Genomic DNA, 13,432 nt, shown 5'->3' with positions numbered 1-13,432 from the left:
TTCATATTTGGAGATCAAAGGTTAATGTTCAGTTATTTACTAGAAGATGCTTGACATATGGAGTGATTCTTAAATATAACCACCATGATTATAAAAAGAAGCTTCAAACCATGTATGTTAATATAAATTTGTTGATGTAAAAATAAACATAACTATATTAGAATTATATTTCCTGTATTAAAAATGTACTGACATTCTTTATTGAATATGCACAATTAAAGTTACATATGTTAAATTCATACTAAAATATAATGATAAAATTATTATTCATAATAAAATTGAAATTGTAGAGTCTATAGTTGATAATAATGTCAGTTGTTAAATATTTGGATGTCAATAATTGAATGTCACAATTTTTTTTTCTGCTTAAATGCTTTACCTTTAAGTTGATAAATGAGGTGGATAGTTCTATTTAGGTAAATTCCAAGATAGCAACTAAATTATTTAATAAGAATGAATTACAGAAATATATAGAAAAAAGAGGAGAAACTAGAAAGTTCTGGGGCTTCATCTTGCAGCATACATTCTGGGCACATGGGTGCAGAAGGGGTCATATTGACAAATTCACAAATTTCCACATATTCTGCAGCACTCCATCATAGTCACTCACTATTCTTTACTCCGCTTTATTTTCTTCACAACATTAAGAAAATCTGGAACTATATTATTTAATTTTTCTTGAATGCAGTGTGTTCACTTATCCAGACTATAAACTCCACGAAGGCAGGGGTTGACTTTTGACTTCTTGGGGGCCCAGACTAATAACGGTGTCCAGGTCATAACAGGCTGGCTCTCCGTTTTCTCTGAATAGTTGTTAAAGGATCAAATTGATTGATGGGTGAATGAATGTATGTTCGTAATTTAATTATTTTCGCATTCTAAATTGATAACTTCAATACTGTCACTATATCATGACTGTGTTCTTGGGAAAAAAGTGGGATATGCTCTAGAGCTGTATTAAACAAGAGAAACAAACACTGTGGTGAGTGTGAGCAGCAAGGAGCATGTTCTGTACAGAGCAATTGCTTAGACTGTAAAGTTTAAGAGGTACTATTTTAGATTTAAAAACCTAAGGTAATATATAGCTAAGAAACATATTTAGTGACCACATATTTCATTTCTCATAATAGAATTAGCTTCATTTCTAAGAATATTAGAGATCTCATGAAACATTTAAAAATGTTATACTTGACGTTTCATCATTTTGTATATAAAATGTATCCTTAATACACTGCAATTTAGGATTAACTGATATGTGGCAAATACAAGATGTAATGTGCATTCACAGATATTTATTTTTTTCTCATTTTAATTGAAATGTTATTGTTCTGTTTCAAAACTGTTGGTGTCCTAGCCTCCAAGAAATTTTGTGTATATAATATGTATTCCTTTCATTTATATTCTAGGCATATAAATATTTTATCATTGAAAAATTATTAATGTATATGGACATGAACTTTTAAAATATTTTCATATGAATACAGAATGTTTACAAATCTATTAGTTTGATTTAGACTATTTTTAGGAACTTTTACTATTATAAATTTATTTTAATCATATCTGCCCATAAACTTACTTAACAGCCGAAAGAATCCTTTAGGACTTATAGTTGCATTAGATGAAGATAACAAAGCAAAAGGAGACTTTTTCTGGGATGATGGAGAAACTAAAAGTGAGTCTAAAGGGGGATATGCTTTTAAATGTTCATTTTGAAGATGGGAAGTTTTGACTTCATACATAGTTGCATCCATTTAACAAATGTCATAAGTTTTAATTTTTAATTCCTGTTGTCAAATGTATTTTAGGGTTGCAGTTTACTTTATTAAATTTAAATTTTTATTTAAATTATATTTTAATTACAATACTTATTTTGTGTATTAGTTCTTTATAAAAGTCTTTTGACACGTGTAGTTTATTATATTATCACTTTTATTAAAATTGTTAAATTTACTGATGCACAAAATGCATCATATTTTTAATGGTCTTACATGATTGTGGCATTTCAAATAAAATATTGGCCCTGTAAAAATAAAAGAAAACCAACGTTTAAAGTTTTAGCTAATGCAAAATTATTTGTGGTAATAATACCACATAAATTGTTCACAATTTATTTAATTATTCCCTTTAATTTTATTTCTTGAGCCCAAACTTGAGACTTCAGTAAACCAAGAGAATAAAGAAGAGCCAATTTTTGCAATAATCATTGTAATTATAAAACGTCCTGCTCAGTTATAATTAGTATATTATAATTACACTCATATATTTGTTAAATATTTGTACTCCATTTCTTTTAGTGGAGAGCTGTTAAGTATGCTTTTAATATTATTGTCTAGAAAATATACAGTTGTTTCTGTTTTAGTTCACTATTTCTCATATGTGTTAAAGAATATCCCATGATTTTAAACATCCAAATATTTTGAAATTAACTCCAAAATGTAGTCTATTTATTGGTGTGATCTCTTATAATTTAAAAATATGAAATCTATGGAAAATTCCTTTCTTTCAAGTTTTATCTGTCGAAATGGAGACAACCCAGTGTATATTGCTACTATATATCTGCTCCACTCAACAGTCTTCCCCTTGTCACTTGATGGCAAATTTCATCACTACAAAACTCTGAGAATCCTAGAATTGACTCCTCTCTCACAACCTTAGAATTTTTCTTAGTTCTACTTTATCTGGGTCCTCTCATCTAGTTCACCACCATCATCACTATCTTTCACTTTAGTTAATACAATAGCTATTTAATTGTTTTAGAGGTCTATAGTTGTCAAATGCTTTGACATTTTATTCAATCCAACAAGTAGAGTCATTTTTTCAAAAGATGATTCAAATCATCCCACCTCTGCTCAAAACCATCTGGCAAGGGTGTCTAACCTTTTGGTGTCTCTGGGCCACACTGGAAGAAGAGTTGTCTGGGGCTACTCATTAAATACACAAACAAAGTGTATTTCTTTGATTAGCAAAGAAAAAGTTTTAAGTAAATTAACAACTTTGTGTTGGGCTGCCTTCACACCTATCCCAGGCTGTGGGTTGGAGACCCATTAACATTATCCATGCTTCTCTAGTTGACTCAGTCAGGAGCCACTGTCTTTACCAAGACCTAAAGCATTCACCACTAACTGTACTTTTGTGTGTGTGCATACTTTCCCTCTCTCTCTGTGTCTCTGTCTCTCTCTCTCACTATCCCCTATATAGCTCCCTTTTTCTCATTCTACTCCAGCACACAAACCTTCTTATTCATTCTCAAATACCTTAGAGACTAAGAACACTAAATTGAGTGCTGCAGTGAGATGTTCCAAGCATTTATTCATAGGAATATGTCATAAATGTGGATTCCAGCGAACTAAATTATCTGTAGCCACCAATAAAAAAATGTGGGCTCTGGCTGGTGTGACTCAGTGGACTGAGTCCCTGTCTGCAAACCGAAGGGTCACTGGTTCAATTCCCAGTCAGGGCACATGCCTGGGTTGTGAGCTGGGTCCCAGGTTGGGGGTGGGCCTTGACTTTAAGGTTATTCTTATATCTTTAATGATATAAATATCCCAAATATATTTCATTTTCAACTTGTAAAATGACATTGATAATTTACTTTTATGTAAGAGGATGATTAAAAATACAAAGAAGATGTGATTTAATCAGTCAACTAATATGGTATCTATAGAATTACCTGCTTTGAAAAGATAAAATCAGAATTTTTGAATAATCTATTTGTAAGTAAACATGCAAACAATAAAATGATATTCAATTTAGGCTATGACTCTAATTGTGTTTTCTAAGATGAAAATTTTAATTAAATTAATGTTTTTCAGAAAATTGTATATTAATCTTAGAATTCCCTTGTTATGTTCCCTTGGTTTCTTTGAAATTATTTTCATCATAATTTTAACTTTTTCTGTTTAAAAAAATGTTGACAAGAAGTTTAATTATATTTCTGGTGCACAAAATCATTGCCTTCTTTTTACCTTATTGGAGTTTATTTCAATCTTCAACATGTCCCCAGATTCACTTTTTCTTCAAATAATGAAAAAAAGTTAAAAGATGTGAACTAAAATTGAAGTGTGCCATATCTTCTGATAATAAACTGAATGGTGCATGCTTTACTAGGAAGATATAATATTGTTCAAAACAATAAATATAGGATAATATATATTTTACTATATTTTTTCTTTAAATTTCCATAATACTTTAGCTGCCTTTGAAAAATTAAACTAAACAAGTATGTATTTGTTATCCTTACTTACTGAGAAAATATACTACCAATGTTATTTTATTTAGAGGTAATTTAAAAAGTTAATTTAAAAGGATAATCTGTATAATTTGCTTTATTATTAAATAATATTTTTTTCAAAATTCTTGTGCTTTATAACTGTAAAAATAGAGCAGAGAATTTAACATTACATTTTGATCTGGTAACTTTATTTTTTCCATTTCAGATACCATAGAAACTGGCGCCTACATTTTGTACACATTTACCGTTTCTAATGTAAGCATTCACCTTGGACACAGTTATATATCTGATTAATGTCTGGATTATACCTTTATTATGGATTTTTTGAAATATGTTGATATTTACCTCCAGATTCAATGGAAAGAAATGAAATAAATTATTAAATTATTAAATCATAAAAATCTTAGCTTAAATTTTTATATTTAAATGTAACAAACAAGCCCTGGCTGACATGGCTCAGTGGTTGAGTGCTGGCCTGAGAATCAAGGGGTCGGTAGTTTAATTCCTAGTCAGGCCACATGCCTGGGTTGCAGGCTAAGTTCCTAATGTGGGGCATGTGAGAGGCAACCACACACTGATGTTTCTCTCCCTCTCTTTCTCTCTCCCATCTTCTATCTAAAAAATAAATACATAAGATCTTTAAAAAATGTAACAGATGAGTTGATGATGAAATAGATTCACTGAAATTTTAGGAACTTTTTAAGAGTTATGTTGAAGAAACATGCTCTAGGAAACTAATCTCAATTTATCTGAATATGTTTTAATATGTCAGTCACTGCAGTAACTATCATCAACTTGGAATGAGGATGAAAAATCTTTGAACAAAGTTAAATTTTGAATAATTGATAGCAATTTTTTGTACATGTTGGGTTTCTTTATATATTCTTTTTTGCCAAAGCTAAGTCATTCTTCATCAGTTAGGGCTAGAAAGAGAAAAGATATACATGAGTTGCATCATTAATAATTTAGGTGACCTTCGTAATAAATCTTATGGCATTTGTACAAAAAATCAAAAATGGCTACTAATGAATATATTTACATATGCCACTTGCATATGGAGAACTGGCAGGAATTGAAAGACAGATGATTGCTTATTTTCCCATTTCACAGCTGTATTGTTATTTCAATTTTGTTTCCCAAGACTGACTTAATATATAACATTATATACTTTTTCAGAACAAGTTAGATATCATATGCACACATTCATCCTACCCAGAAGGCACTGCTTTAGCATTTGAGACTATTAAAATCCTTGGGCTCACAGACACTGTTACAGAAGTTAAAGTGATGGAAAATAATAAGCCGATGCAAACTCACTCCAGTTTCACTTACCATGCTTCCAACCAGGTAAATACAATCTTTTAAAATATTTTAGCTGTTGTGTACTCTCACATTTAACATTGAATGTTACATAACTATTCAGGCTTTTGGTTTTGTGATTATTTTTCTTCACGACATTTCTTTTTGGTCTTCTCTATGTGCTGTCAATAGTCCATCTTTGGTCATTTCAATTTATATATTTTCAATTTATATTTATATTTAAGAAGAAGACTCCTTGGTACTTCTTCCTGTTTAATTTCATCATTGATAGCAATCATGCATACCTTCCTAGTATATTTGGTTGTTGTTTAGTAGAGGTAACTATCCCATTTAAAGGGAAAAGAAGTTGAGGATAGACAATTTTTTTCAAAACTCATGAGCATTAAATGGAAGAACTGAGAACTGAATTGAACTCATGCCTGGATATAAAGGTAATACCTGGCTGGTGTAGCTCAATGGATTGAGTTCAGGCTCGTGAACCAAAGGGTTCCCAGTTTGATGCCCAGTTAAAGCACATGCCTGGGTTGCAGGCCAGCTCTCCAGTAGGAGATGCATGAGAGGCAACCTAGCACTGATGTTTCTCTACCTTTCTTTCTCCCTCCATTCTCTTCTCTCTAAAAAATAAATAAATAAAATCTTAAAGAAAGATAATGCATTACATCAATGTTCTACAGTTCCCATAGTTTGCTGTTTTGAGGTTCTAGCCATTTCAGTGGCATGATATATTTTCTCATTTCTATTCCATTATTTAAGCATTATATTATAAATATTTATTACTTGATTTGAAGAATTGCTACAGTTACCACATTTTATAAATGTTATATATTTTTCAATTGTACAATGGTAGGATTATTCTTTAACATTTTCTTTGTCTTCAAAGAGCCTCTTAATCTACAGTCTCAAGTTTAACCTTGGACAAAGCTTTACTGTTCAATGGAATCAAGTTTTCTCAGAAAATGAAAAGTTTGATTGTTATCCAGATGTAGAACCTGCAACCCAGAAAAGGTGTGAAGACCGTGGTTGTATATGGCAAACGGTAATATGAATTTTAATTATGATTCATTGTATGGCTTTCACATAAGCATTTCAGTGTAATCTTTACATTTTATAATTTTAATTCTATAATATATAAATTCATCTAGATAAACATTTGGAATTTGAATTTGGAACTTCTGATAGAAAACTTATATTTATCTTAATTCCCATACTTAACTTAGTAAATGCCAGACTAAATGGAAGTGTAAATTGCTTTTTGGGCACTTTGTATAATGTTACTTTATTTAATGAAGTAACCAATTTAGTGCATTGGTTAGCTGTGGTTGACTAGCTTAATTAAGCAAGATATTATGCCATTAGGGAGCAGTCTTTCAAAAACCTTGTCTAAAGTTAAAACTTCTGAAATTGATTGGTGGGCTATGCCTATTCCACTAAGAAGTGATAATTTCTGAGCAGTTATTTTGATTATCTTTTAGACAAGAGGGTGACAGCTATTGATGGCAGAAGTTTTGACAGGAAGGGATAAAGGAAGAGTCAGTCTCCTTTTGTTATTCTTGTTTCAAAGTCTGTGTTTTGAGCACGTCACTAGGTTTTCTCAGCAAAAACATTTATTTTGTATAATCAAGAAATTAAAATCAGGTGTTATATCTCTGGTGATAGCCAAGACACACATGCCAGTACTTTCCCAGATATATCTGCATTTATATCAGGAAAAATGCCAATCTCTCCCACCACAGAAAAGGTCCCCATTCATCTCTAATGTTTGATAAAACCGTCTAATCTTCACCATTAAGAAAGTTTATAGAAGAATTAAAGAACAGAGTGAGGAGGAAAAAGATTTCTGAAATCAATAAAAGACTGTATTTATGGTGTGCTTTTCTCATCTTCAATATCTTATCTTTCAATTGTAGCTCTTCATTCATATTCAAACTCATCCCCATTTCATTCAGTGCACAGTCACTTCTATTATCAAAACAAATCTAAAGATTGGATTCTAAGGCAGAAATTACTTCTAATAAGAATATGTAAAAATGTACTTTTCCCAAAACTATTATTATTTTAACACCTTACACATTCTTAGATCAAGTAAATGAAGGTTAAGCACTAGGATATCAGCTACCAGAAATCCATTAAATATGATATTTTAAGGTACAGCTAAATTCCCTTATGTTTCTATAGATCATGATAGTTATTCATTGATTCATTTAACAAATACTTCTTGAGAACTACTATATTCTAGGCACTGTTGTAGGTGAATAAAATAAAGAAAGCCTGCTGCCCTGATAGAGCTTATATTCTAATGAGAGGAAACAAACAATATGGAAAGTATGTATTATGTTAGATAAGTATTATGCAAAAAAAAAAAAAAACAAACAGGAAAGGAAAGAAGAATGCCAGTGGTATAATTTTAATGAAACATCCACCTGAAGTGCATCTGAAGCAAGAATATACCTGATATAGTACACAAACAGCAAGGGGGCCGATGGTTCTGAAACAAAAGGAGTGAGAGAATGAATAGCCAATGATACAGATTTGTTGAAACAGATAATGGAGATCAACAACTTAGACTATTTTTAGAGTTATGATTTTCACTCCAAGATAAATGATACTAATGAGTTTTGAACAGACAAATAAGAAAATTAAGCTCCTATCTTAATAGAAGCATAATGACTTCTGTGTTGAGAATAAGCTGTTAGAGGACCAAGGCAGGGAGACCAAGAAAGAGGCTATTGCAAAAATCAGGGGAAGATAGTTTTGGTAGATTGAGCCAGGTTGGTAATGATAGAATTTGTAATAACTGATCAACCTTTGTGCATATATTAAGATAAAACCAAAAAAGTTTGTTCTTTGTTGAATGTGAATATGAGAGAAGACAAGAGTAAAAAAAATGAAGTTTTAGTTTGAACAACTAGAAAAATTAAGTTGATATTAACAGAGATTGGGGAAACTATGGTAGGGTAAAGCTTGAAGAAGAAGTTATGTTTTGGACAAATTAAGGTGAGAATCCTAATAGAAATCCAACTGCGGTTTTCCAGTTGTGAGAGATAATTGAATTAAAGAAATTAGAAATGTCATATCACAGTTAGGGTATAATTTTGGAGTCAGTGTACATACATTGTTTAAAGTCATATGACGGGGTGACATCATTAAAGGGATGAGCTTAGATAAAAAGGGAAGAGTTCAAATCTTAACCCCAAGTCAGCCCCACATTTACAGTCCAGGAAATGATTAGGAACCAGAAAAGAGATTGAGAAAAAAATAGCAAAATAATTAAGTTGAAACAAAGAAAATGTTGGTTCCCAGAAGCCAAGTGAACAAGACATTTCCCCATGGAGAAAGTAATCTACTGTGCAAATTATGCTAATAAGTCAATAAGATAAGAACCAGAAACTGAAATTTGGGTTTGGCAGCATGAACATCTTTGGTCAATTTTAAAAAGGAAATATCGATAGAGTTCTGGGAATAAAAAAGCCTGGTTTGAGTGAGAATGAAGGGACAACTTGTAGATAGATGAGTATGGTAAACTTTTTATGTTTTGCTTTAAGGAAAGCATACAAAAATGGGTCAGTAGTTCGAGAAATTAGTGAGGTGGCAGTTTTTTCTTGAAGATGGGAACAATAAAATTGGTTTATGCCATTGAGCACAATCTATAATGGGTGCAGTATTAATGACGCAGAAGAGAGTTGAGAATTGCAGAAATGTCTTTGTAGGAAAGGAGGCATGGAGCATGGCATTGAGTGTACAAATAAAATAGTGCATCTTAGCAGCATGTATCTTGTGATAGGAGGTGAAGAGGTGGGTGGGTAGATGTGCTTCATTCTGCTTTTTTTCTGATTGCTTTCTTTTGCATACTGAAATAACAAGAAAAACCATTAGGTGATAATGAGAATAGGGAAGATTTGGTGGTTGTGGGAGAAAGGAAAATATCATCCAAGGCAGTGTGATAGTGAATGAACTAGGAAAATATATTAGTACACTACATCATTAAGACCCACTCTAACTTTCATGATTATATAAATCTGGATGGATGTGTCTTTCTCAAGCCATATTTAACCAGAGAATTGTAGGTATTGAGAAGGTAGAGGACAGTGATTTCCCAGGATTGTTTTTGCAGTTAAGTACAAGAAAGCAAGAGAGAGAATTTGGTGTCATGTTACATGAAAATGGATGATTTAGAAAAGAAATAAGCTTGTGAAGGAAGTATAGACACCAAGGGGCTAAAGATAAGTACTGTTTGGATTGTGTGGTTACTCTGGTGGTGGTCACTCAGTGCAAGAAGTCTTGGTTTGCCTAATCTGGTGGGAAACCAAACATTAAAAAAAAAGAAAACTTTTCCTGAAGCTTAGTGTCATAAAATCCTTGATATTTCCTAAATTACTGTTAACTTAGAAAAAAGTCTTATCCAAAACTTCTTAGTACCTCCCTGATTCCTCAAAATCATCCCTGTCTTCACCAAATTTCACATGCTTGCTTGGAGCTGGCATCATATCTCATGTGCTCTGAAAGGTCCTATTGTTTTACTGTCATCTGAAAATCTCAGATAATGCACTCCCATGTTTGTGTCCCAAACTTTTAGGAAAAAAATCTTCATTTTAATTGTAATTCAATTCAATTTAATTAAATTTATTTATTTATTTATTTATTTATTTATTATTTATTTATATGTAGATATGTGTTTTGTATTATAAAGGAATTTTAGCATTTATTTTTGAACATATTATGGTACAAGAAATTTTATGTAACACATAATTACAAATCACAAGAACAGATCCAAAGGAACAAGAAATTTTATGTACCAGTAACAAATTTGTGATATTTACACATCATAATAGGTGAAGAACTCTTTATTACTGTCAATATCAGAAGTATTGCCTTCTTCAATTTCTACATTTCTGGAATCTTCTGAGGAGTCACTTTCCTCATCCCAGTAGATTTCATCATCCTCAGTTCCACCCATAGCATTGCTGATGCCACAATTTTTAAATGATTTCACAACTACTTCCTTCTTGACACTGTTCCATGATCTTAAGATTCAATTGCAAACCTAGGCAAAGGATGCTTTCTTGATCCTGCCTGTAGGTGTTAAGTCATTACCAGTTGACTGCATCCACAAGGTCCACTCTTTCTTCATTAGGACCTTAAAGGGCTTGTTTACAAACACCAAGAGGTTGAAGTTGGCTGGTTATCCCACTAGGTATCACAGTAAGTGCCCTGTGGTTGCTTTTACACTATGTGTAACATGGACTTTGAAGTGATCAAAAACAAGTAAAGATGTTTTTTAAGTACCTAGTACTACCCATGTATAATGGGTATCCTTATTTTTCCTTCAAAATTTTGGGCAAAAATGTGCATATTATATAGCACTTAGGTAACATTCTAAGTGGTAACTTTTCTACTTCTAAAACATACAGATGTGTGGAGATGAGCAGGCCTGAGTATTAAAAAATAAAATAAAACCTATTCAAAGTACATTTTTAACTTAAATTACTTAGATATTACTTAGATAAACCAAGTTTTTGAAAACTTATCTGTTGAATATTATGTCTATAGGGTTTTGTTTCCATAAATTACACAGCAAGATTATTTTCATCTCAGCTACAGAAGTAACAATGTTGACATTACCAATATTGATAGTTATTATGAGTAATATACTTAATTTTTGCAAAAACACATACAATCATTATATTTTCTGAATTAAAAATAGAGATTTAATCTTTTTGCTCTACTGGTCTATCTTTAGAAGCAAAATATAAATATTATATATAACATTTTAGTACATGGCACCTCAGGTTGCATAATAGATATTTTACATTGTGACTGCAATTTCATTTTATATTAAACAATAATATCTGTAGATTATACAGCATGTGATTAAACATGTCTATCTTTATTTTTGTCAAATATTACAGTGCTTACAGCTTTTGACAGTAAACATGTATTGCATTTTTAGACTTCTGGATCCCAAGCACCTGACTGTTACTTTCATAGAAATGACAACCCTTACTTAGTCACTTCAACTAAGTATTCTTCCATGGGCGTAACAGCTGACCTCCAGCTGAAGAGTACAAATACTCAAAGAAATCGGCCTTCTGAACCCATCTCGACTCTTCGTGTAGAAGTGAAATATCACAAAAATGACATGCTGCAGTTTAAGGTATGTTTCATATAAATAACACCACTGCATGACTTACTTGTCAAGATGAGAGATTTTGAGTACTTTTGGTGCTTAGATCTTTAGTGCAGTATTAAGGATTATTAATTGGATTGATAGCATTTTGATTTTATACAAATGAAGCTTTTTTTCCTTTACAAAGCTCATAGCTAGGTGCACAATAAATAAGGTTTTTCATTTTTGCTAACTTTGTGAATAATTAAACATATAGTGGCAATCTCTTAAAAGATATTTAAATTATGCTACATAGATAAATTACTTTGAATGCATTATGTTGGTAATCAAATTAAAATAAACAAAAAAGTGAAAGAGTATGTTTACTATTTTCATTACTTTTGCACAGTGATCTAAATTTTTTACCCATTAATTAGCCATGTAAAAGAAATAATCATTTCAATAGTTACACATAATGATTTTTTTTTTAAATAAAGAGCTCCAAGTATATCCACAAAAAAAAACTGTTACAAATGATAAGATCAGCAAAATGACTGGATATAAAATAATATTTACCAGAAATGCTTCCTATCCTTCCTATCCTATCCTAAATGCTTACTATCCTTCACCATTTAGAAACTGAAATGGTGTTAAATCTCACTAGCAAAATCATATGGGAAGAATAATCAAATAAACAAAAAATATTAAACAATCATAGGAGTGACTCTCTGTACAAAATAGCTATTAAAATGTGTTGATAGCTATTAAATAAGTACTAAAAAACTCTAAGACTAAATTTTATAAAGGTAACTCATTTTAGTTCAATTGATGCTTTTAAGTAATTTCCATAGAAATCTCAGTGGAATACATTTTGAGACTTAATAAAATAACCTTTACATTTTCTGAAAAAATAAACATGTGACAATGGTGATAGTTAAAATGTACATAAAAATAGATAAAATTTACAGAATTAAAACAGAAGTGCAGTTAGAATTACCTGAAAGTCTGTTTTATGTATGTTAATATAGCATATAAAGATACAATGTATACATTTAAGATTTAGCCAACATAAGCTCAGAAAAAAAATTAGCTGCATATTTATCTTGCATATGGCTAGTAAAGTTCTTTCAGACCACAAAGTCATGTATCCAATAGATAAAAATCTAATGTCCTATGTAGAAATTATACATTTCAACATTAATAAACATTATAAACAATCAGAAGACAAATGATAAATGGATAAATATCTAACACCTTTATCATAAAAGGCAAGGGTTTCAGCTCATACAAACAAGAAAATATTAAGATTATAAACAGACATGTAACAAAAGAAATAATACTGAGAAATAAAAAAAAATTACATATACACTAAAAATCAAAAGAACAAAAGACAAATTCAGAGTGGAAAATCTAAATGATGAATAATCATGCAGAAACAGTTTCATCCTCATCATCAAGGACATAAAAGACAATTTAGAAAAGAAATGTACTTATGTAACGTAAAACAGCATTAGAGCACACATTTTGGTAAAAATATTAATTAGTACAATAATTCTGGAAAACAGTTTACAAGTAGATATCAAGGGCCTTATAAATGTTAATAATACTCAGACCTAATACTTCATTTCTAGGAAATGAACTGAGAAAATAAAGATACCAATAAATATAAATTAACATTAACATTAGTAAATATTGTAGTCAATAATAGTATTTACTACATAGGACAAAGTTATTGAAACAACTTCTATGTCTAAACAGAAGTGGTAAATACTTTCGTA

General features: G+C 30.9%; 1 protein-coding gene across 1 annotated transcript in view; it reads left to right on the top strand.

Annotated features, from left to right (window-relative positions):
• The window catches only part of SI (sucrase-isomaltase), a 92,323-nt gene that overhangs the window by 37,899 nt on the left and 40,992 nt on the right, over positions 1-13,432 (top strand). Inside the window, exons 22-26 of the mRNA XM_045851294.1 lie at positions 1,584-1,672; positions 4,437-4,486; positions 5,408-5,578; positions 6,432-6,587; positions 11,499-11,702. Of these exons, the coding sequence (XP_045707250.1) occupies positions 1,584-1,672; positions 4,437-4,486; positions 5,408-5,578; positions 6,432-6,587; positions 11,499-11,702 (670 nt within the window). The remainder of the gene's footprint in view (positions 1-1,583; positions 1,673-4,436; positions 4,487-5,407; positions 5,579-6,431; positions 6,588-11,498; positions 11,703-13,432) is intronic.

The sequence above is a fragment of the Phyllostomus hastatus genome, unplaced genomic scaffold (genome assembly GCF_019186645.2).
Source record: "Phyllostomus hastatus isolate PE091 unplaced genomic scaffold, TTU_PhHast_1.1 phas_contig_86, whole genome shotgun sequence".
Lineage (NCBI taxonomy): Eukaryota > Metazoa > Chordata > Mammalia > Chiroptera > Phyllostomidae > Phyllostomus > Phyllostomus hastatus.
The sequence above is the reverse complement of the archived record's forward strand: the minus strand, read 5'-3'. Positions and strand labels throughout refer to the sequence as shown.